The sequence below is a fragment of the Syngnathus leptorhynchus genome, chromosome 8, assembly GCF_054491065.1.
Source record: "Syngnathus leptorhynchus isolate UIUO chromosome 8, UIUO_Slep, whole genome shotgun sequence".
Classification (NCBI taxonomy): Eukaryota; Metazoa; Chordata; class Actinopteri; order Syngnathiformes; family Syngnathidae; genus Syngnathus; species Syngnathus leptorhynchus.
The window spans coordinates 11,579,671-11,602,800 of NC_141202.1; the positions used below are offsets into that span (position 1 = coordinate 11,579,671).

Here is a 23,130-nt window from a genome sequence, read left to right on the forward strand (position 1 = left end):
CACGCAGGCGTTTGTTTTGGGGCAATACTGCTCCAACCACCACTGGAGTCGTTTCGATTGTGGTACTGTCACGCTTTTTTTCTCGAGATCTTTGCTCCACGAGTTTTATGGACGCCTCTTTCTAGCGTGCGCCAAACAAAGAGGAAGAAAGCGAAGGCGAGGGAGCAGATGGATGCTTGCGCGCGCAGCAACTGGCTGTGCGCGTTAAAAGGCTCAATTGTGTCGCATTATTCGCTTGTGTGGAGCAATGAAATGCTTCGCAAGCAGCACTAATAATTTTTTCCACGTTGATTTAAACATTTGGAACGCTTAGAGACACCAAATCGAACATGTTTCGTCTTCCATTGGCGTGTGCGCTTCGTTTGTGCGCTTTCTGGTGGACTGCACGGGAATGGGGACTTACTATACATTTAGCCAGCGGAACTTGGCATTTTTACGGCAAACCTTGTATATTTGAAGTACTTTTTTAAAACGTCTTAGATTTTTTTTGTTGAGCACCCATTTGGAGCCAGAGCAAAAGTCCCATTGGCATCAGGGCGCACCTGTACATCTTTGGAGAAGTTTCGTCTTTCTCTTTAACTCTGTTGACTTTTACTGGCCTGAGAGTCGTCGTCAAGCAGTTCTAAAATTCTAAAGTCTCTTTTGGACTTACAAATAGCATGAATGGAGTGTTTGTTAGTGTCTGAAAGATGCCGCAGGGGTTTGTAAAGCGTTTGAAATAATTATTTCTGGAACTCTGCTGCGAGCAGACTGACAATCCGGTCTTGGTTTCTATTTGAATACGGGATATGGACCAGAATATGTTCAAACAAAGGGGGGATTCACGGTAAATCTGAGGGGGTGCTTTTAATATTCCAAACATTTAATGTGGCGTTTTTAAGTAGCACTTGGAAGAATGGATCCATTGGGCTCCAAATACCAATTTTGCGCGTTTGGAAAGATTTGTGGGCCCTTAAGTTATGGTTTATTCCAATTTTTTCACCCCTACACCCTGAACGTACATGGACGTGTCCATTTTGCAGGGATTGCTGGGAAGAAGAAGGAGTCAGTCGAGGGTGGGCCGTCGGGTAAGCGTTCCAAGGTGGAAGTCAGCCACTCAAAGGTAAGAAAGAAGCAGCCTCTCCATGGCTGCTGTTGGACAATATTGCTTGGGATCCCAAGTGGACAGAGTCTAGTCCGCGTTGATGTCGAGAAAAATCAGTTTTCGGAGTTAATTTGGCGTGTTTGGCGCATTTTTGGAACGGCTCGGGCCTCGGCTGTGCGTTACAAAGCTAACACGGAGGCGCGGCTAGAGGGAGCCAAAGCAGGCAGTAAAGAGCCTCACCCAGCCTGCGGGCCCCCATTCTTTACTAGAACGGATGTTTGCCCTTGTTCGAACATCCTCTACAAGTCCGGAAGTCTTTATGATTGCGATTGTTCCCTAAGTCGTGGTAGTCATTTGAATTTGCTGAGGCTCAGTGGTGTGCGCTTCCTTGCTTTTAACTGTCTCACCAACACGGACAATTTTTGTTCTGACTGACAGAAAATGTGCCCCACAAATGCTCTCATAGAAGAAAAAAATTCATATTCAAGTACGAAGAATGAACTTTGATGGTAAAATTGAAATGATTTCCCCCACAATTAGCTTAGCCATTTGCTATGCTTTTTGTTTGAGAGCGTTCAAGATGGCTGTCGAGTTGGTGACAGGTGACGTCACAAGGCTGCTCTTCACTTCCTTGTTTGGATTGGAGACAAAAGTCACCTTTAAAGACCGTGTCCCGTGTTTTGATTGCTATTGTGTCCATTTGTTCAATTACCTAACTAAATGTTTATGAATGGACGTGAAGTCTTCCATGCCCTAAACATGTGATGAGAAGTGGCTATTAACTGAATGAATAAAATTTTAGTTTGTCACACTTCATTTAAATGGTGCGAATCTCATATTCTACTTAATTTGATTGTGCCCCCGCCCCCCAAAAATCCCCACAAGTGTCACAAATGTTGTCAAATATAAAAATAATCTTACTTGGAGCTTGAACTCTGTTTATTTTTTGGCCCTCTTCCTAGGTATCCAAATCCTCTTCAATGGTTGCTTACCTCCTTGCTGTCATCTGTAATTTTGCTTCCCCGACTTAGGTCAAACAATATTAAATCGTGGCCATTTAGCTACATCACTGGATTGGACCACAACCTCATCATCTGTGTAAACAAGAAAACGATTTAAATACTGCTGCTATTAAATGCTAGTTCCAATGCCAAGGTAACCGATAAAAGGAATTCTTCAAATGATGCCATTTCAAGCGCAAAACTGGCCATGGTGATTTCAGTCCACTGGTGGTGGTGCTGAAATCACGAGTGGGTTTTGCTTCCCTCTAGTGGTCATGTGTGTAACAACGCAAACACGCCCTGCGGCCTTGTCGTCCTGCCTTAGGAGCTGTCTGTGTCCAATTCGCTAAGATGTTACTGCTTCATGTACTGTGTGCTTTTTATCTTAATGTAGCTTTTGTGTGTCTTTGCAGCTCAGTCCGCACAAGAGTTTTTGTTCCAGAGGGAGCTTGAGGAACGACGGGGCCAAAAAAAGAGACCTAAGCCTTGTAAGCATCTGTGTTGTCGGGGAATCCTCAGAGAAAGTGCGTGAAATGTTTGGCATGATTTGTATGCACAAGATGGAACCGCAGCCCCAAAGAAAGTAGTGCTTTGGCACTCTCGTCTCCATCTCGTTTAACTTTTTGATGCTCCGTCCCCGCAGCCACAATGGAAGAGGAGATAGTGGAGGAGCACACCAAGCTAAAGCAGGGCATGGTAAAGGTGCTGCAGTGCGTGGCCACCATCTCGTCAGCGGCAGCTGTGGTCAACCCTATTTTCGGCGTGGCGGGCTCACTAATGCGCGTGGTCCTGCACCATATCGACGACGAGGACATCCGCACACTCAAACGCGAGTTCGGTTCCGTCAACCGGGCGCTGGACGAGCTCTCACGCAAGAATCGCCAGGCCCTGGTAGCTATTCAGAAGGAGACGCTGGACAGCCAGTACGCCTCGGTGGAGGAGAACCTCAAGAACCAGTTCCGCAAGTTCATGGATCTGGTGGAGGCTCGGCCTGAGCACAGTGAGCGCAAGAAGGAAGACTTTGCCCGCTGCTATGCTGACGACTTGGGCGACCAGAACCTGCACACGCTCTACGACGGTGTGGTCGGGAAGACCAAACTCTTCAGCCGGCCCATCCTGGAGGTGAGTCTCTCACACACTGCGGTGACGGGCATGGGAGACCTTCTTGCTTTGAAGGAGCTCTTTTTTTTTTTTTTTTTTTTTTTTTTTTAGGTGTACCTGAAGCACTCGGGTGGTGATCGTCGGGCCATGGAGCGGCTGTGCACGCGCCTCACCTACTTATTCTGCATCGGCCTGATCGCCCTGATGGGCTACGCCGCCGTCATTGGCGACGACGAGGCCGGCCTGAGCGAGGAGTGGGCCCAGAAGATGGAGAACGTGCAGGACAAGATGCAGCAGGTGCTGCGTATGTGCCGCTGAACCGGGTACGCGCACATCATCCACGTTAGCTTGCGCAACAGCGGTGGGCAAAGACGCGTATGCTATGGCAGCGTTGCCACCCGGTTTGCATTTCCATCATTGAGCATTCTCAACTACGGCTTGAGCTTTGTTTTCCTTCTTAAATTGGTTGGAGGTATTTTTCTTTCCGAGATTTCATTGAATAATTTGCCAATTGCTTTATTCAAAGTGTCAACGGGGCAAAAGTGTTACATTTTGGGTATGTTATTTAACTGGACGGCTGCCAGCCCGTTTCTACCGATAAATGAACCCGACTGGCTCTACTCACCATATATTTTGCCACAAAAAGGTCTTCCAGTTTTTTTCTCTTTAGTAATCTGCAGTATAACATTTCCCCCAAAACGCTGAGAAAATATTTTTGCAAAATCAAACATGCCAAATATAAATACAGTGGAGCCTCGCTTTTCGAACACAATCCGTTCCAGAAGGCTGTTCGAGAAGTGAATCATTTGAATTCCGAATCATGTTTTTTTTTTTTTAATCCATTCCAAGGACCAAAAAAATGTATTTTTTTTTCATTTGCGCATTTTTGTCTGATCGCGCAACTGCAGCGCACCGCGCAACCGTAGCACGCGCCGACTGCAACTGCACCGCAAGCGCTGATTGCATTATTGTGACAGAGCGACCGCTGAAATTTAGAAAATATTGTTACAGTCCTGATTTACTTTACAAAATTGAAGTGGACCTCAGTGCGCAGGAAGTATCATTTTGTCCGATCGCACAACTGCAGCGCACCGCCGAACGCGCAACCGTAGCGCGTCACCGACCGTGCAACTGCACCGCGTGGTCGCAGTATTGTGAGAGAGAGCTGTCGCTGAAATTTAGAAAATATTTGGAAAGTCCTGATGTACTTTCCAAAATTGAAGTGGACCTCAGGGAGCTTCATTTGGTCCGATCGCGCAACCGCAGCGGAGTCAGTTGCCACGCGGGTCCTCTCAGCTCATCTCGCGAGGTTCGACAACCGAATTTCGTCCGACATCCGAAGCAAAAAAATCTCCATTTTTTTTTTTTCCTTTTTTGTTTTTTTTGTTCGAATACTATGGTAGTCCTCCTATTAGTTTTTATTGTTCTCAACATTAAGCGGTGTAAAATGAGTGAATGAATAATGGGGGTGTACAATATACTATGTTAGCTGTTTGATTGTCTAGGACTGCTCTCTTTTTTGTTATCTCTGCACGTTTTTAAGCATCACTTCAAATAAATATAAGTCCACGCATCCATAATTGTGGGCGTCTTTCTGTTTTTCTGCCTGCCTACTCTCCGGTCTAACTTGACTCTAGAGTAGGGACAATTGCAGCGAACGAAGACGTTGGAATCGCAGTGACCATTTTGTCCCTCGACGCCCCCTCCTGGCGACTGAAAATGATGTCACGTCAATCGCTGCTGGCAGCAGGGGTCGCTAACGGACACAATGTCAGCCGCCTGAAGTGGATGAAAAAGAGTGGCTGCTTCTTCCATCAACATGTCCAGGGTGACCTTGTGCGCTCTGCCTTTCGCCCAAATTGAGCTTGGGTTGGCTCCAGCGTCGCACACTGCGCCACAAATACATCAATCGCCATTAAATGACCCGGTGTGCAGTTACTCAACATGTCCGCCAGGTCTTGCTGTTTCTCAACTGCAAACATTCTAATGTCGCCTAATGTCGATCACATACACGCCCAATATTTCCTCTTCATTCGTTGCATTCTATATTATATGTATGTCATCCTCCAAATCAAGTATTTGGGGTATTTAACATGTTAGACGGTATAGTGACGGTGAGTCTCGAAGCCTCCATTAATAACCCGTTGAACTTTTTCGTAATAGTTGTCCTAACACTCTGCAAATGAAAGAATTTGCAAATGAGACACTCTAATGAAGTACATGCCGAAACATGTCTGGTAATGCAACCTAAAAAAAATTGATGGTGATAAAAGAACAAAAAAAAAGTGCCCGTTGAACATGCCGAAACATGTCAGGTAATGCAATCTCAAAAAAATTGTTTTTGTTAAAAGAACCCAAAAAAAGTGCCCGTTGAACTTGTTCCACTCGTGCTCAATCTATCAAAGAATGCTGATTTGACCCGCACGGTTCTGCTGCTCATCTCTTTAGGAGGTCACGGGAATCACTCAAGCCAAAACTAAAGATGAGTCAAAACGACGAAAGAATAAAATAACAAGTGACTCTTGATTTGCTTGCTGGCGATTTGATCGTCCACTACGCAACGGGAGAAAAAAAGAATTAAGCCAGACGAGTGTACAACAGCATGCTCGATTTTTGGGTGAATTGCTTCAAAATCTACACATACGCACATATGCACAATCACATATGAAACATAGACGAGCTCGTCTACTTCCCTTGAACAGAATGTGTGATGTTGTACACCTCCAAGAGATTGCCTAACGTTGACCAAATAGCACAAAAATAGCAACAAAAGAATCAAACAATCAAATCCATCTCCATACATGTCGACGAAATACCACAGCAAGAAATAGTCCCGTCTGCTTCGCTCGCCTTTCCCTCGCCCTTTCCTCCCTCCATTGCGCATCACTCCTTTCTTTTTTCACTCTCTTCTTTGGGACCCCTACCCATGCAGCTTTCCTCACACACAAGCAGCAGGCTGGCTGCATGGGAATCTTCCACTCAACTTGTCCGACGTGAGAAAGAAGACGCGTATTGGTAAGAATTTGCCGAATGTTCTCATCTGGACCGCAGAGGAAGAATATACACGCAAAATGGGGTGACGCTAGCTTGGGGGCCACTTGCGCGCATCCATTGCGCGCGCTCTTATTCGTTTCATTTTCGACGAATTCTTTTGGCAACCGGAATTGGCCTCGTATTTGATTATTTGTGATGAAATAGCATGAATGGAGTGTTTGTTAGTGTCTGAAAGATGCTGCGAGGGTTTGTAAAGCGTTTGAAATCAGTATTTCTGGAACTCGCCTGCGCGCAGACTGACAATCCGGTCTTGGTTTCTTTTTGAATACGGGATATGGACCAGAATATGTTCAAACAAAGGGGGGATTGACGGTAAATCTGAGGGGGTGCTTTTAATATTCCAAACATTGAATGTGGCGTCTTTAAGTAACACTTGGAAGAATGGATCCATTGGGCTCCAATTTTGCGCGTTTGGGAAGATTTGTGGGCCCTTCAATTATGGTTTATTCCAATATTTTCACCCCTACACCCTGAACGTACATGGACGTGTCCATTTTGAAGGGATTCCTAGGAAGAAGAAGAAGTCAGTCCAGTTTGGGCCGTCGGCTAAGCGTTCCTAGGTGGAAGTCAGCCACTCAAAGGTAAGAAAGAAGCAGCCTCTCCATGGTTGCTGTTGGACAATATTGCTTGGGATCCCAAGTGGACAGAGTCTAGTCCGCGTTGATGTCGAGAACAATCAGTTTACGGAGTTAATTTGGCGTGTTTGCCGCATTTCTGGAACGGCGATTGTTCCCTAAGTCGTGGTAGTCATTTGAATTTGCTGACAATTAGCTTAGCCATTTGCCATACTAGTTGTACTAAGTTCATTTTGTTTCCTTTGTCAATCACTTTTTCTTGGGGGTTCTTTTATCACAAACAATTCATTTTAGGTTGCATTTCCTGACATGTTTCAGCATGTACTTCCGCCTTCATCAGAGTGTCACTTGTAGTTGTGACACGTCTTCATCAGCTGATGGAAATATGAAGGCGTGACTCACCTGTCATGTCAAAAGGCATTTGCTCTACTTTTTGTTTGAGAGCGTTCAAGATGGCAGTCAGTCGAACTGGTGACAGGTGGCGTCACGAGGCTGCTCCTCACTTCCTTGTTCGGATTTGAGACAAAAGTCACCTTTAAAGACCGTGTCCCGTGTTTTGATTGCTATTGTGTCCATTTGTTCAATTACCTAACGAAATGTTTATGAATGGACGTGAAGTCTTCCATGCCCTAAATGTGTGATGAGAAGTGCCTATTAACTGAATGAATCAAATTTGAGTTTGTCACACTTCATTTAAATGGTATGAATCATAATGTTGCCATATATAAAAAGAATCTTACTTGGAGCTTGAACCCATCATTTTTTGGCCCACTTCCAATGCATCCAAATCCTTTTCAATGGCTGCTCACCTCCTTGCTGTCATCTGTAATTCTGCTTCCCCGACTTAGGTCAAACAATATGAAATGGTGGCCGTTGAGCTGCATCACTGGATTGGACCACAACCTCATCATCTGTGTAAACAAAAAAAACGATTTAATTACTACCGCTATTAAATGCTAGTTCCAATGCCAAGGATCAAAAGAACTCTTCAAATGATGCCATTTCTAGAGCAAAACTGGCCATGGTGATTTCAGTCCACTGGTGGTGGTGCTGAAATCCCGAGTGGGTTTTGCTTCCCTCTAGTGGTCGTGTGTGTAACAACGCAAACACACCCTGCGGGCTTATCATCGTGCCTTAGGAGCTGTCCGCGTCCTATTCTCTAAGATGTTACTGCTTCATGCACTGTGTGATTTTTATCTTAATGTAGCTTTTGTGTGTCTTTGCAGCTCAGTCACCACAAGAGTTTTTGTTCCAGAGGGAGCTTGAAGAAAGACGGGGCCAAAAAAAGAGCCTTGTAAGCATCCGTGTTGTCGGGGAATCCTCAGAGAAAGTGCGTGAAATGTTTGGCATGATTTCTATGCACAAGATGAAACCGAAGTAGTGCTTTGGCACTCTTGTCTCCATCTCATTTAACTCTTTGATGCTCCCTCCCCACAGCCACAATGGACATGGAGATAGCGGAGGAGCACTCCAAGCTGAAGCAGGGCATGGTGGCGGCGCTACAGGCCGTGGCCGCCATCTCGTCAGCGGCAAGTGTGATCAACCCTATCTTCGGCCTGGCGGGCTCGGTAATCCGCGTGGTCCTGCACCACATCGACGACGAGGATATCCGCACACTCAAACGCAAGTTCGGTTCCGTCAACCGGGCGCTGGGCGAGCTCTCGCACAAGAATCGCCAGGCCCTGGTAGCTATTCGGAAGGAGACGGTGGATGGCCAGTACGCCTCGGTGGAGGAGAACCTCAAGAACCAGTTCCGCAAGTTCATGGATCTGGCGGAGGCTCGGCCTGAGCACAGCGAGCGCAAGAAGGAAGACTTTGCCCGCTGCTATGCTGACGACTTGGGCGACCAGAACCTGCACACGCTCTACGACGGTGTGGTCGGGAAGCCCATACTCTTCGGCCGGCCCATCCTGGAGGTGAGTCTCTCACACACACTGCGGTGACGGGCAGGGGAGACCTTCTCGCTTTGAAGGAGCTTTTGTTTTTTTAGGTGTACCTGGAGCACTCGGGTGGTGATCGTCGGGCCATGGAGAGCCTGTGCACGCGCCTCAACCACTTGTTCTGCATCGGCCTGATTGCCCTGATGGGCTACGCCGCCGTCATTGGCGACGACGAGGCCGGCCTGAGGAAGGAGTGGGCCCAGAAGCTGGGGGAGGTGGAGGAGAAGATGCAGCAGGCGCTGCATAGGTGCAGCTGAACCGGGCACGTGGACATTGTCCATGTTAGCTTGCGCAACAGCGGTGGGCAAAGACGCGTATGCTATGGCACTGTTGCCACCCGGTTCGCATTTCCATCATTGAGCATTCTCAACTACGGCTTGCGCTTTGTTTTCCTTCTTAAATTGGTTGGAGGTATTTTTCTTTCCGAGATTTCATTGAATAATTCGCCGATTGCTTTATTCAAAGTGTTACATTTTGGGTATGTTGTTTAACTGGATGGCTGCCAGCCCGTTTCTACTGACAAATGAACCCGGCTGGCCCTACTCGCCATATATTTTGCCAGAAAAAGGTCTTCCAGTTTTTTTCTCTTTAGTAATCTGCAGTATAACATTTCCCCCAAAACGCTGAGAAAATATTTTTGCAAAATTAAACATGCCAAATATAAATACAGTGGAGCCTCGCTTTTCGAACACAATCTGTTCCAGAAGGCTGTTCGAGAAGTGAATCATTTGAATTCCGAATCATGATTTTTTTTTAATCCATTCCAAGGACAAAAAAAAAACGTATTTTTTTTCATTTGCGCATTTTTGTCTGATCGCACAACTGCAGCGCACCGCGCAACCGTAGCGCGTCGCCGACTGCAACTGCACCGCAAGCGCTGGTTGCATTATTGTGACAGAGCGGCCGCTGAAATTTATAAAATATTGTTACAGTCCTGATTTACTTTACAAAATTGAAGTGGACCTCAGTGCGCAGGAAGTATCATTTTGTCCGATCGCACAACTGCAGCGCACCGCCGAACGCGCAACCGTAGCGCGTCACCGACCGTGCAACTGCACCGCGTGGTCGCATTATTGTGAGAGAGCTGACGCTGAAATTTAGAAAATATTTGGAAAGTCCTGATGTACTTTCCAAAATTGAAGTGGACCTCAGGGAGCTTAATTTGGTCCGATCGCACAACCGCAGCGGAGTCAGTTGCCATGAGCGTCCTCTCAACTCATCTCGCGAGGTTCGACAACCGAATTTTGTCCGACATCCGAAGCAAAAAAATCTCCATTTTTTTTTTCATTAAATTTTGTTTTGTTCGAATACTATGGTAGTACTCCTATTAGTTTTTATTGTTCTCAACATTAAGCGGTGTAAAATGAGTGAATGAATAATGGGGGTGTACAATATACTATGTTAGCTGTTTGATTGTCTAGGACTGCTCTCTTTTTTGTTATCTCTGCACGTTTTTAAGCATCACTTCAAATAAATATAAGTCCACGCATCCATAATTGTGGGCGTCTTTCTGTTTTTCTGCCTGCCTACTCTCCGGTCTAACTTGACTCTAGAGTAGGGACAACTGCAGGGAACGAAGACGTTGGAATCGCAGTGACCATTTTGTCCCTCGACGCCCCCTCCTGGCGACTGAAAATGATGTCACGTCAATCGCTGCTGGCAGCAGGGGTCGCTAACGGACACAATGTCAGCCGCCTGAAGTGGATGAAAAAGAGTGGCTGCTTCTTCCATCAACATGTCCAGGGTGACCTTGTGCGCTCTGCCTTTCGCCCAAATTGAGCTTGGGTTGGCTCCAGCGTCGCACACGGCGCCACAAATACATCAATCGCCATTAAATGACCCGGTGTGCAGTTACTCAACATGTCCGCCAGGTCTTGCTGTTTCTCTCTCAACTGCAAACATTCCAATGTCGCCTAATGTCGATCACATACACGCCCAATATTTCCTCTTCATTCGTTGCATTCTATATTATATGTATGTCATCCTCCAAATCAAGTATTTGGGGTATTTAAAATGTTAGACGGTATAGTGACGGTGAGTCTCGATGCCTCCATTAATAACCCGTTGAACTTTTTCGTAATAGTTGTCCTAACACTCTGCAAATGAAAGAATTTGCAAATGAGACACTCTAATGAAGTACAAGCCGAAACATGTCTGGTAATGCAACCTAAAAAAAATTGTTGGTGATAAAAGAACAAAAAAAAGTGCCCGTTGAACATGCCAAAACATGTCAGGTAATGCAACCTAAAAAAAAAATGTTTTTGTTAAAAGAACAAAAAAAAAAGTCCGTTATCGAAGAATGCTGATTTGACCCGCACGGTTCTGCTGCTCATCTGTTTAGGAGGTCACGGGAATCACTCAAGCCAAAACTAAAGAAGAGTCAAAATGTAAATCGACGAAAGAATAAAATAACAAGTGACTCTTGATTTGCTTGCCTTCGGCTGTGGCGTCTATCTTGCAGGATTTGCGTCATCATCGTGATGTTTTGGGGGTGGGGGGCAGGTTGGTCACGATGGCGGTGGTTGAGGGGCTCATTTGTCATTTTTGCGCATGAAGCAGCATTTACACGCAGCATTAAATAAATTGAGTTTTACACTAAAATTTTGATCAATCTTGAAAATGCAGCATTTTAGCCCCCCAAAAATCGTCCACTACGCAACGGGGGAAAAAAGAATTAATCCAGATGAGTGTACAACAGCATGCTCGATTTTGGGGTGAATTGCACAATCACATATGAAACATAAACGAGCTCGTCTTCTTACCTTGAACAGAATGTGTGATGTTGTACACCTCCAAGAGATTGCCTAACGTTGACCAAATAGCACAAAAATAGCAACAAAAGAATCAAACAATCAAATCCGACTCCGTACATGTCGACGAAATACCACAGCAAGAAATTGTCCCGTCTGCTTCGCTCGCCTTTCCCTCGCCCTTTCCTCCCTCCTTCCCTCCCTCTCTCCCTCCATTGCGCATCACTCCTTTCTTTTTTCACTCTCTTCTTTGGGACCCCTCCCCATGCAGCTTTCCTCACACACAAGCTGCAGGCTGGCTGCATGGGAATCTTCAACTGAACTTGTCCGACGTGAGAAAGAAGACGCGTATCGGTAAGAATTTGCTGAATGTTCTTATCTGGACCGCAGAGGAGGAATATACACGCAAAATGGGGTGACGTTAGCTTGGGGGCCACTTGTGCGTAAAAGCGCGCATCCATTGCGCACTTATTAGTTTAATTTTCTACTAATTATTTTGGCAACCGGAATTGGCCTCGTATTTGATTATATGTGATGATTTATGGGTGTTTAGAGACAAAACACACACGCACACACACACACGGCCTTAGATGAATCACACGCACATAGTCAAGGACACGCACACAAGCGCGCACACGGCCTCCATTTTGTGTGGATGACATCACCACCCTCAGTGTTGTGTTTTATTGATGATTTTTATTTATTTATTTTTTTTATCTAAAATAATATCTAATAATTGTTTATCGGGTATGTGTATTTTCCTGAGGATGTTTTCCTTTGTGGGTTCATAGTCCTGGTTTTTATTTCACATCTTTTTTTTCCTCACAGTTCACGATTCTACTTTGTACATGCGTCCTTTTTATTATTGGTGTCATTCTACTGTTGAGGACGAGATGGTGACACTTTGACATTTTAGTGTGGCACTAAAATTGGAAGAAGAAAAATAGGAAGTACTTTCATTTTAGCCTCGTTGTTTGTCCAAACTGATTCAATGTCAATCTCCTCCAATTCTGTTTTAAGTGTGTTCAGACAGTAACAGCTGTAAGTTCAAGTTACAGTGTCCATCTTCTGAAAATGATTGATGTTTATTGACGTATATTGTGGTGGAATAAATTGGTTTGGACAAATATGGAATTGGTTTCTTTTTAAAACAGAGAGCTGGTACACTGTTACACTGTTTGTCCAATACTTGTGCTATTCATTACTCTGCTCGTTTGTATGCTTTGAAATGTGTTTGTCTTCTTTTCCAAGTGTATTTGAAGACCTTAAAGAAATTCAGGCATTGTAAATGTTGTTAAAATTTGCCTAGGGTGGATTTTATAGAATATTTCTATATTGGGAGGTAGTGGTGAGGGGCGAGTATTATGTTATTTGTACTCCCTCGTCACTTTTTTTTAAACCTAACTGAATGATAACCCCATGTCAAAAAAAATTCATTGGCTGAGCGACTTTTTGAATCCACCGTGGCTGCTTATGGAATTTTTCCTAGGGGCATAAATAATGGATGCAGAGAGTGCAATAACATGGTAACAAGACGCTTCCTGCCCTACTCATTTTTTTCCCCCTTGCTCTTGTTTCTTTGGCCTTGTGGATGTCGGCTCAACCGATCTGACGATAGCCAGGCCGTTGTCATGACAACGGCTGATAGCTACCAATTGTGTTGATAAGAAGAAGGGAGATGCACCGAGCTTTTCCTTGTGCGGCGTACACCTCAGGGTGTGCAGGGAACATCAAATTTCATTCAAAAAAAGATGATAAGACAAAAGATGATGTATTCAAATATAGCAAGGCTTTTAAAAAGGAGACGTTTGTAAAGTCTTCCTTGGAGCCTCATGTGACTTTCTTGCTGTCAAGAAACGAGAGCATGTAAAAAAGAAGGAAGTGAAATGAAAAGTCAAGCTGGCACAATTTCAGAAAAGCAATTGATGAAAAAGGTATATCATGTTTGGAATATTTACCAGGAGAATTGTCCTGTCTTGTAGACCATGACGAGTCAAGCGGAGAAGATTTTGGCCCAGAAGAAGGAGGCCATCGAGGCGGCTATGGAGATGTTGGAGCGTGGCGCCGAGGTTGTGGCCAGCGCGGTGGGAGAACTTTTCCCGCTGTGCCAGGCCGCCGCTCCGGTTCTGCGTCTAGCCCTGGACAACGTCCAGAGTAAGGAGGTCTTCTATGTTAAGGAGCAGTTCCTGACGGTCCGCAACAGTCTGGACCTCCTGTCGGGCCAGCTGGAGGACATCGAATGCGAGATCAAGAAGGCCCGGCTGGACTCGCAGTACTTTGCCGTGGAGGACAACCTGCGCAATCAGTTCAGGAAGTACATGGACATCATTGAAGCCAAGCCGCAGTTTCGTGAGGTCAAGACCAAACTGTTCCTGGAGCATTTCTCCAGGAGTGGTGGCGAGAAGAATCTTTTTGTGCTCTACCATGCACTCATGGGGGACAGCAGCTTTGGAGAGTCCATTCTGGACGTGGTGGAAAGGTACGTTCACTTTGAAGGACCGACCGCTTCATCGGGCCAATACGAAAGATTAGCTCGTAGTTCAGAAGGTGCTGCTGATGTAATGTGTTTCCAGGTACCTCTCCAGGAACCGACGCCTCCTGGAGGACTTTTGCGTGCGCATGAAGGAGCTCCTCTGCCTCGGCCTCATCGCTCTGATGGGATACACGGCCTTGACCCAAAACCATCAGGAAGAAGATGACAAAATCCTTGACTGGAGCCGCAAGATGGATGAGATCGAGCTCCGCATGAAGGTCACCATCCAGTCCTGCGTGGACGCCTTTGCGGAGCAGGCCAAACTGGACACCCAGCACCTCCTCCAGGAGAAGCAGAACGACAGTCTCCAGGAGACCAGCCAGCAGCTCCTGGACTTCCTGGTCAAGAAATACGACTGGGTGAGCTGGTCGGTGCGCCTCATCAATCATTCGGGGAGCACCTACCGCAACTGGAGGGCTGGTGAGCGCTTCCACCATGTGGTGGGACGCAACTGGTTTGAGGTTCTACAGGTCAACAACATCAACCTGGTGGTGTCCTTCAGTAGCAGACCCCAGACGGTGCCCAGGGATGCCATATTGGAGATGATGGAGGGCGCCGCCCGCAAGGGCAACGCCCCCGTCGTGGTGGAGGTCCTGGAGAAGCAGATGAGCGGCTTTGTGGTTCACGCCGTCAGCCGCCACAAGGAGTCAGCGGCGGCGTGGAGTTTCCCAGACGATTGTCACTACTGGGAGAGGCACAAGAACGTAGCCGTGTGTGTACACGCTGACTGAAAGTCGCGAACATTCCAAAGCGAGAATCCAATCCAACCTCGAAGCGTAATCCCCCAAACTCTAACTATGACCGCTATGCCTGACCCCTTCAAACCTAACTTTAATCTGAAACAAATCACCGGTCAGACCCTAACGCCCACAAACCTTATTATCAAGCTAATCGCAAACATATCTGTGTCCCAATGTAATTTCCTATGCCAACAAAGTATTTCTGGATTGTTTTGTTCTGAGTGTAAATAAAGCGAGTGCATGGTGAGCATTGAATGGGTTTTGCGTCTTGCCAGCGGACAAGTCGTTTATGGACTTGTGGCCAAGTGGTTAATTTAATAGGCTGCTCCTTTTTTCGCAGCATAAATGTGATTGACGCTGCAACGTTAGCATCTGCGGCCGCTAATTGAATTCCCCTTCGCACCCGAGTCAGCATTTCCCAGACCGCAGCGCTCTAATCGCCCCGCAGGCGAGTAGCAAAGTGCTTGGCTTAGCAAGCGCTCATTTCCCAGACGTTGCTCCCAGTCTTATGCGGGCCTGCCTGGCTGTAAAACGGAAAAATGAGCAGGTGCGTTCATGGGACGCTTTCAGTTTCCATCATTTATTTATTTATTTATTTATTTATTTATTTATTTATTTATTTGTCCATCAAATTTATTTATTTATTTATTTATTTATTTATTTATTTGTCTGTCCCTCTAATTTCCTTTTTCTTTTTGTATATAAATTGGAAAATTGTAGCCATGTATGTTGTATCATGTCAGATTGTGTTTTCTGTCATGGTGAATTAATTCAGGTGTTCATATAGTGTCAGCAAATTGATGAGCGGCTTTGCGGCGTTTTGTCAAAGGTAGGAAATATTGATCGGAGACGCTCTTCTTTTCCTCCCCCTCGTTAAAAGGCCTAGCGCCAGCGCCGTCATGGCAACACTTGGCGCATCCTGACGGGATTTACAGGCACAACTCGATGGGAAGGCAAAAAAAAAAATCAGTTTGTTTCATATTAAATGATCTCGGTTGTTATCACAATTTTTTCATGTCGTTTTTAAACTGTTAGGAAAAGAAACCGCAGTATTTCAACTTTTTATCATTTTATTTGCAGTACTGTACATAAAAATGAAAACACGAATATAGAAAAATATTAATTCATAAAATAAGTCTTTGAGAGTGCAATGTTCACTTCCAACCAGCAGAGGATAGCATTGGCCGCCTAACGGATCGCGCGCATTCAAAAAGCAAAGAAGAATCACACCTGGCCAACTTCTGTGTTTTTGTTTGTGTTTGGCAGATTAAACACGAAAAGAAGTGAAACATTCTTTCTGCAGAGGCCAAAGGTCGTCAAAGTCGTCAAAAAGTGGAAGTCGTCAAAAAGTGTCGCCCGATCGATTAGAGATTTTGGACTTCGGAACTAGCAGGAAGTCAACCAGCCCTCATTTCGATAAAAAAAAAAGAAGAATAAAAAAAGAATGACTCAATGTGCAGGACCAGACAAAAGCCAATATCAATATTTCATACGCGAAATGAAAGAGCAAGTCGATGCTTGGCTCCTCTAGACTCAGGATGGCCTAATAAGGCATCCATCCTGCACTTTGACTAATCCAATTGGATAAAGAGCCTTCAACTCATACGGAGTCTTCTTCAAAGGGGACAAATAGAGCCCCCTGGTGGTGACAAATTGTTTACAGGTAAGAGAGAAAGAATCATGGCATAATAAGCGAACCGTGTGTGTGCGATAACCTGATACATATATCTTCCTCAATCTGCCTCACATAACTAAATTACAGTTACTTTTAAATTAAATTAAGTTTTACAGGTGTCAGCAGGGATAGGAGTAGATCTCAAATTGAGTACTGTATCATAATAGTAACAGTGTGATTACTATTTTGTAATTGGGTTATAATGATGCGTAAATGTGTACACCTGTATATGTATAAAATCTGTAAATTTAGTCGGCCTATGTGGAATCGTCAGGAATATAAACACTTGTACACTATGTAATTTGATTGCTGAAATGTGAAAATGTGTTTATCAAAATAGATGTATATCCACTCATCCATTATCTGAACTGTACATACACGGACACAGCAAAGCGTGAGAAACAGGAAATGAAGGAGAACCTTAGCAGGCCAAGACCTCCACTGGGATAATCTTCCTTCTCTCAGCCAATCAGATGAAGACTCACGTTTAGTCATCGGTCAGCCTGGGGGCAAATTCCAGAAGGTCCCCCCCCCCCACACACACACCCGAAACTGCCTTCTAACATGTTTTTTGTCTAAATATTTACAAATTGAACCTGAGAAAATGTTGATGTTTTATTTCAAACACAGTGAAGTTACAGGCGCGATTCTAAAAAGAACGCAACAACTGCAAAAACAAAAGCCGTCAAATGCCAATTAGATAAAACTAGTATCATGGCGTCGTTTAGACGATGGGGGACATTTTGCTGACTCGCGCGTGTATCTCAGCAACTCAGGCAGCGGAAAGTAAATAATCTTCCATGGATGTCACGAAGCAGCACACGGGCCAATAAGGATAATTGGATCGTGTGCCCCGCCGGCGCTCCAAGAAAGCGGGCTCAGCGGCGGGGAATCGATTGCGCTTCCCTCGCGGCTTTTTATCTCTTTCCTCTCCCGTCGCTTGCTATTGACCCGAGATAGTGACGGATGAGCGGAGGCGGCGCGGGAAGCGGCCATCCCGCTTGTCCTCCCTCTCGTCCTCCTCTGACCCCTGCGGGCCAGACATGTCACAGCGCGGCCCGGAAACATCTGCAGCGACATCCTGGGGAGGTATCTGTTGAAAAATGTAATTCTCGCGGACGAAATGTTCCACGCCCCAAGTATTGAAGAGGGGTGTGTGACTTTTGCAAGCTGCAGGGCCTCCTGGCTTTTCCGACCTTCCAAAATGTGCTTTTTGTTGTTCTTATTGTTGGTCCACTTATTCAAGGGAAGGAAATTTGAAGCACCTGTCATAGCATAGCCTTGTATTCATTTTTTCCCCCTTACTGCAGTTGCAAACCGGTTTGTCCCGTCCGTTATTTGCAATGGTAAGCTAATATTGGTGCTTCATCCTTATCTTGTGCGCCTTGTTTGCACAGATGTATTCCCACAGGCGTTATGCGAAATGCGCCAATGACATTGGCACCTGGCACACCTGAAAGAAACACAACCATGAGAAATTGTCCACCGAGGTTAAAAAGAAGAACAGCCTACTAGAATGCGGCGGCAGGTGCATGGTGATTCACATTTGGCAAGACCGAATGTGATCGGTTTCATCGGAACAGGCAGCTTTGAGAGGGTGTGTCGACTTATGCAACCACATTGTCTCATTTTTTTTCTTTTCTGAGGAGAGTGGCACTTTGCGGGAAACATTAGACGCTGGCCAAGGTCAGAGAGATAAAAGCCAGTCAATTTGGTCTTCATGTCGCTTCAACAAAGCAAAGTGGCTCTGATGGAAAAAAAAAAGATTTCATTTTCAAAAGCTCTACTTTGGGAAAACATACAGCCATGTCATCGTCAAATCAATTCAAACACAATGAAACCCTTTTTGCTTTGTTCAGTGCAGCCCTTCTGCTTTGTGCGCCTTGGCCACCAGGGGGCAGAAGAATGCAGACATCCAAAGGCCAGATTGCCCTATGCGACGGACCGTTTCGGACCGGGAGCCATACTTTTGACACTCTGTTCCAAATTTAAACTTGCCTGTTACCTGTCTAACTTGTCGTGATGCGTTACGTGATGTTTGGCCGCCTGTCACGGCACGCTGACACAAACGTGGCCTTTCATCTGGCAGCCGTGCTGCCTTCCGGCGTCGCAAATTCATGCCTTCGGGACCGTACGACTGCTCTTTGCAAACTTGTGGGTTCAAGTTGGTGGGAGTGGGTGCGGTTGCTATGGCAACAAGCTCCTAGCTACAACAAGGCTGGTTTTGTCTTGGGGACAACCGGTTCCCTTTTTACTTCCCCTTTCTCACTTTTTGCCCCCCCCCCCCCCCCTCTCTGTCGCTTTCTCTCTCTCTCTCTCTCTCTCTCTCTCTCTCTCTCTCTCTCTCTTTCTTTCTCTCTCTCTCTCTCACTGGGTGTTTCTCCCAGCATGCCCCGGCATGGGAGGAGTGTTTACAGGATGTTATCTCTTTCTTTCCCAGAGTGCCTCACGGTCCGTCCATCCGTCTGGAATGCTGGCAAATGATGGAGGAGTTCCACAGGGGGCGTGACGAGAGGCATCGAGGCTGAGCGAGAAGTGGAGGGGGAGTAGGGGGGGGGGCGAGAAGGCATAAATAGATGGTGCGAGCGGAGACTGGTGCTTGCATTCCCAGCTGGACAAGTTGGAGAGACTCTGAAGGTGAGCCCGATTTTAATTCTCCATAAATGCCTCAAAAAGCAAAATAACAATTGGATCAAAGAAAGGCAAGAATTGAAGCCGCTTGTTGTGGATTTTGATCGTTCGGGTCCAACATTTGGTTCTCATCATAAGGTGAGCTCGGCTTCAATTCCACTTTGGTTGAAAGAAAAAAAAAAGAAGGAAAAAAAAGGAAAGAATTGGAGTTGCTTGTTGTTCTGACTGTGAAATATGATTGCATTTTGACTTTTCAACTTGAGGATTTGAATGTCACCTTAATCAACTGCCTCAGAGCTAACACTTTACATAAAAAAATAAAAGAGAAGAACCCATTTTGTGCTTGATCATTCAAGTTGGCGATTACTTGAATGTGATCTTGGCTTTGATTCTCTAGTAAAGAACACTTGAGAACACGTTTCGATAAAAGAACATGGAAGTGGACATTTCAAGCACCTTTTTGAAAGAATAAAAGTGAAATTGAATGACCGAAAGCCTTGTTTTGCTCCTCCGATACATTTTGAATAGTCCAATTTGAAGGTATGCTCAGCTTTAAGCCTTCATTAATTGAAAGCATTGAGGGAAAAAAAAAAGCAAGACTCTCTCTTGCACTGCAGACGCATTGAGACCGCTCAAGGTCCACTTGGCTTTGGTTTCACTCTTTAACAGAAAAGCAAGTGAAAATACAAATTGGCCAGTCAAGTTGTTTGAATGGTGCTGATGTCACAGATGACGCGACGTGCCGTCAAGTGACCCGGAATGTTCCATTTGATTCGTCTTGCGCTGCTAATCGATCGTTGTGCGTTTGAGCGCAAAGAAAGGCCATTTTGTGTTGCTGCTCTTGTTGAAAAGCAGGACAAATCTTCGGCTGGCGCCGTCAAGGCCGCAGTAGAGGGGGGATGGGGAGGGGGGGGGTGGATGGGCCTCGCCCTCAGAAAAAAAAATCAACCTTTTGTGTGTGTGTGTGTGTGTGTGTGTGTGTGTGTGTGTGTGTGTGTGTGAGTGCCAAACTTTGGATAAAAATGCTGCACAGCGCGTCATTTGGGGGCACACATGGCGATGAGGACGAGGTTGCTCAAGTGCGCTGCCGAAGGATTTTCATTAGCCAGGCCTGGGTGTGCCTTTTTTCCGCTTTCTCCAGGGAGACCAAACTTAGATCATCTCCCCGGTGTCTTTTCTCCTGCCGACACAATACGTGACGTGTCATCGCCGTAAAATCCCCCTGCTTGTTTCTTCCACTGTCAACATCTGCGCTTGCTCTGGCTGGCCGCCATTTCTAGACAAGTCCAACTAAATGAGCAATCCCAAAGCGTTGATGAGATTCGTGTGTGTATGCGTGTGTGTGTGTGTGTGTGTGTGTGTGTGTGTGTGTGTGTGTGTGTGTGTGTGTGTGTGTGTGTGTGTGTGTGTGTGTGTGTGTGTGTGTGTGTGTGTGTGTGCAGCCGTGAGGGTGCGGCATTGTGAAGACGCGTGCAGACGTGTCAGGACACGATTTGGGTCCTGCCAGGAATTTTGGCGAGCTTTTTGAAGAAAACGTGAGCGCCCATTTTGGTGTCTGTAGCGGCCGTCCACCGATCAATTGTGGAATTGAACAAGTCGGCATATGTTCGAGACACCCGGCGAGTTTTTGCGTTGTGCTCGGGAAAGTGTTCGAAAATGTCTTCTTTAAGAGTGTGTCCCTCCATGTGTCCTTTCAGGCTGTGGCGGAATCATTTTAACAAGCGGCTGTGAAATTGCGCAACCATGGACAGCGTGGCCAACTGGCTGGTGGACAACAAGGACAAGATTGAGAAAGGGGTGAACATCATGGGGCAAGCGTCAGAGGTCCTGGCCGCCACAGTGGGCCAGCTGCACCCCATCCTGGAGGCCGTTTTCGTTGCCTCGGCCGAGATCCTCAGCAACCCGGAGGGCAAGGAGGCCGTCTACTTGACCCAGAAGATCGAGCAGGTCAACCAGAAGCTGGTGGGCATCCAGAGCGACATCGACCAGATCGCCCTGGAGCTGCAGAGGACGTCCATGAACAAGCAGAACCTTGACCACGAGGCGCACATACTGGGCCAGTACGAAAAGTTCCAGGAGTTCATCAACGCCAAGCCCAGCATGAAGGAGAAGAAGAAGGAGAAGTTCATCAAGTATTACGAGAACACGAAGGCTGACTTGAACTTGGACGCCCTCTACAACGCCGTCACGGGGGAGAACACGGCCGGCGACCCAATGCTGGACACGGTGGTCGACACGGAGCAGAGGAGCCGGAGGGCGGTGGAGGACTTCTGCGCTCGGCTCAAGAAGCTCTTTGTGATGGGCCTCATCGCCGTCATGGGCTACGCCGCCCTCCGAGAAGGCGCGCTGGAAACGGGCCTGACCGCCAAGTGGCACGAGCGGATGGAGGATGTGGAGAAGCGCATGAAAGCGGCCGTGGACCACTGCACGGAGACCTTCGTGGACCAGGCCAAGCTGGACCTGGAGGAAGCACTCAAGGAGAAGGCCTCCTGCGCGGTCAGCGAGGACTTGACGCGTTCGCTGCTCTCGGCGCTGGTCAAGAAGTACGACTGGGTCAACTGGTCAGTGCGCGCCTTCAACAGGCGCGAGCGCATCTTCTTCTACAACTGGCTGGCGGGACGAAAGTGCCACGGCAGCGGTGGGGCCAACTGGTTCGAGCTGACCATGGACAACAAGGTCAGGGTGGTGGTGTCCTTCTGCGTGGACCCGCCGCCCATCGACAAGACTCGCATCTACGAGCAGATCGAACAGCAGCGGCTGAAGGGCAACATGATGGCGGTGGCCCTGACGCTCAACCGCTGCTTCCCTGACTGCCTGGTGCACGCTGTCAGCCACTACAAGGAGGTGGTGGAGTCCAACAACTTCAACGTGGAGTCCTACTACTATGCCAGGCACAAGCGGGCCTTCCTCTGCATCCACCCGCAGTAGAGCCGTGTTGATGTGACGGAATATCTGAACTGGCAGGGGGACATATGATGGAAAATGCACATTTTATTTGTCAACTCGGTATGGATTTCTTTTTTTGTTTTTGGGCAGAGAATGTGGTCCAATTTTTTTGTTTTTCACAAATGCGTATGAACAAGTGTCAGACTGCCGATAAGCGCGAGCAAAAAGATGGCGACGGTCGGCTTCACCGTGTCGGCAAAGATGAGCACGTTTGAGCTTTGCAAAAGTAACTGAGCAGCAGCGAGCTTGGCGGCCAGTTTACGTAAACGCTCTCGTTGCGGAACACGGAGACGAGCACACATTGTGACCGATTTTTATTTTTGGCAACAATCCGACGTGCTTGTATCACTGTGATGTTTGTTCTCTTGTCAATGTTCTAAACGTTGTCTTTTTGCAGGTCCATGTTTTGAAATTGGCAAAAAAAAGAATGTAATGTATAGAACCTGCGTGAAAATAAATGTACATTAAAAATGTTTCTAATACGTCATTTGATTTTCAAGAGCAAAATGTTGGATGGTGACAACTCTTTGGACATGCGTCTTTCAGGCTTCAGCTATCATGTGCTTTGGGACCAGCCTTCTCTGTTTGCTGTGTCAACATTACTCGTCTCCGTTTCTTACCTATAGCCATTTAGTGTAGCGTTTCCTATTTACCATCCCCGCCCACAAGACAGGGAGGGGCTTGCTTGCTAAACCGTGAAGGTCAGCTATCAGACATGTCCTGAAATGAAGCCCCCAAACAACATTAAGATTGTTTACGGTTTGGAGAAATTCAGGGAGGACTCCTTTGTCCTTTTTTATTTGTTGGTAGTATAAACACACAGCTGGTTTACAACCAGGCCCAAGAATGCAGAACTAAAAAAAATAAATAAAAAAAATGTGGCCTTAAATAGGCGTTAAGAAACATTAAATGGAGCCCAATTTCAAAGTTATGTCAGACAGGGAGTCACAAGAGGGCCACTTCAAGCTATATTATAATTAAACTTGGATGAATGAAACTTTCACCTCATGAAGAATAAAAAAAAATTAGGCAAGGTCCACATTTCTTTCCGTCTCAAGTTACAGCTGTTGTGAAAGCGCTGGCTGAATAAGAATGCGTCG

The 23,130-nt window shown here is 46.3% G+C and overlaps 5 protein-coding genes across 21 annotated transcripts in view; 4 read left to right on the forward strand and 1 right to left on the reverse strand.

Annotated features, from left to right (window-relative positions):
- Window positions 1-23,130, reverse strand: part of LOC147052482 (uncharacterized) — a 44,688-nt gene that overhangs the window by 890 nt on the left and 20,668 nt on the right. For 2 of the 12 annotated variants that reach the window (XR_015066878.1, XR_015066885.1), the window contains exons 4-5: window positions 7,625-7,726; window positions 2,006-2,178 (exon numbers count right to left, since the gene is read on the reverse strand). Coding sequence is in view for 3 of the 12 variants with exons in the window: in XM_085918080.1 (XP_085774206.1) it covers window positions 2,146-2,178; window positions 7,625-7,726 (135 nt within the window). In the remaining 9 variants the exon portion in view is untranslated. Of the gene's footprint in view, window positions 1-45; window positions 2,179-4,601; window positions 7,322-7,341; window positions 7,727-11,517; window positions 11,687-15,454; window positions 17,907-23,130 lie in introns of those variants that run through there. The other 10 variants (XR_015066884.1, XR_015066883.1, XR_015066886.1 and 7 more) reach the window with 8 other exon arrangements.
- LOC147052483 (protein rapunzel-like) lies at window positions 943-4,766 on the forward strand. Of its 2 annotated transcripts, none has more exons than XM_085918076.1 (4): window positions 943-1,102; window positions 2,499-2,609; window positions 2,729-3,207; window positions 3,298-4,766. In XM_085918076.1, the coding sequence occupies exons 3-4, from the start codon at window positions 2,734-2,736 to the stop codon at window positions 3,502-3,504; spliced, it is 681 nt and encodes a 226-aa protein (XP_085774202.1). In that variant the 5' UTR covers window positions 943-1,102; window positions 2,499-2,609; window positions 2,729-2,733; the 3' UTR covers window positions 3,505-4,766. The 2 variants fall into 2 exon arrangements, with proteins under 2 accessions (XP_085774202.1, XP_085774201.1); XM_085918075.1 differs by having other exon boundaries at window positions 2,499-2,573.
- On the forward strand, window positions 6,768-10,251 carry LOC147052484 (protein rapunzel-like). 3 transcript variants are annotated; one of them, XM_085918077.1, is made up of 4 exons: window positions 6,768-6,821; window positions 8,042-8,145; window positions 8,253-8,731; window positions 8,806-10,251. In XM_085918077.1, exons 3-4 carry the CDS (start codon window positions 8,258-8,260, stop codon window positions 9,010-9,012), a joined length of 681 nt encoding a protein of 226 aa, XP_085774203.1. In that variant the 5' UTR covers window positions 6,768-6,821; window positions 8,042-8,145; window positions 8,253-8,257; the 3' UTR covers window positions 9,013-10,251. The 3 variants fall into 3 exon arrangements, with proteins under 3 accessions (XP_085774203.1, XP_085774204.1, XP_085774205.1); XM_085918078.1 differs by lacking the exon at window positions 6,768-6,821 and having other exon boundaries at window positions 7,936-8,145; XM_085918079.1 differs by lacking the exon at window positions 6,768-6,821 and having other exon boundaries at window positions 8,142-8,731.
- On the forward strand, window positions 6,803-22,517 carry LOC147052485 (protein rapunzel-like). Of its 3 annotated transcripts, none has more exons than XM_085918063.1 (2): window positions 6,803-6,821; window positions 20,782-22,517. In XM_085918063.1, exon 2 carries the CDS (start codon window positions 20,828-20,830, stop codon window positions 22,010-22,012), a length of 1,185 nt encoding a protein of 394 aa, XP_085774189.1. In that variant the 5' UTR covers window positions 6,803-6,821; window positions 20,782-20,827; the 3' UTR covers window positions 22,013-22,517. The 3 variants fall into 3 exon arrangements, with proteins under 3 accessions (XP_085774189.1, XP_085774187.1, XP_085774188.1); XM_085918061.1 differs by lacking the exon at window positions 6,803-6,821 and adding an exon at window positions 18,980-19,090; XM_085918062.1 differs by lacking the exon at window positions 6,803-6,821 and adding an exon at window positions 20,029-20,619.
- On the forward strand, window positions 11,712-15,028 carry rpz6 (rapunzel 6). Its single transcript, XM_085918064.1, has 3 exons — window positions 11,712-11,859; window positions 13,488-13,984; window positions 14,079-15,028. The coding sequence occupies exons 2-3, from the start codon at window positions 13,491-13,493 to the stop codon at window positions 14,767-14,769; spliced, it is 1,185 nt and encodes a 394-aa protein (XP_085774190.1). The 5' UTR covers window positions 11,712-11,859; window positions 13,488-13,490; the 3' UTR covers window positions 14,770-15,028.

Excerpts from the sequence above, each read along its gene's own strand:
- LOC147052483 (XM_085918076.1), top strand. The coding sequence starts at position 2,734 with ATGGAAGAGGAGATAGTGGAGGAGCACACCAAGCTAAAGCAGGGCATG. Across the intron at positions 3,208-3,297 it reads TCAGCCGGCCCATCCTGGAG|GTGTACCTGAAGCACTCGGG; the intron begins GTGAGTCTCTCA and ends TTTTTTTTTTAG.
- LOC147052484 (XM_085918077.1), top strand. The coding sequence starts at position 8,258 with ATGGACATGGAGATAGCGGAGGAGCACTCCAAGCTGAAGCAGGGCATG. Across the intron at positions 8,732-8,805 it reads TCGGCCGGCCCATCCTGGAG|GTGTACCTGGAGCACTCGGG; the intron begins GTGAGTCTCTCA and ends TTGTTTTTTTAG.
- rpz6 (XM_085918064.1), top strand. The coding sequence starts at position 13,491 with ATGACGAGTCAAGCGGAGAAGATTTTGGCCCAGAAGAAGGAGGCCATC. Across the intron at positions 13,985-14,078 it reads ATTCTGGACGTGGTGGAAAG|GTACCTCTCCAGGAACCGAC; the intron begins GTACGTTCACTT and ends ATGTGTTTCCAG.
- LOC147052485 (XM_085918063.1), top strand. The coding sequence starts at position 20,828 with ATGGACAGCGTGGCCAACTGGCTGGTGGACAACAAGGACAAGATTGAG.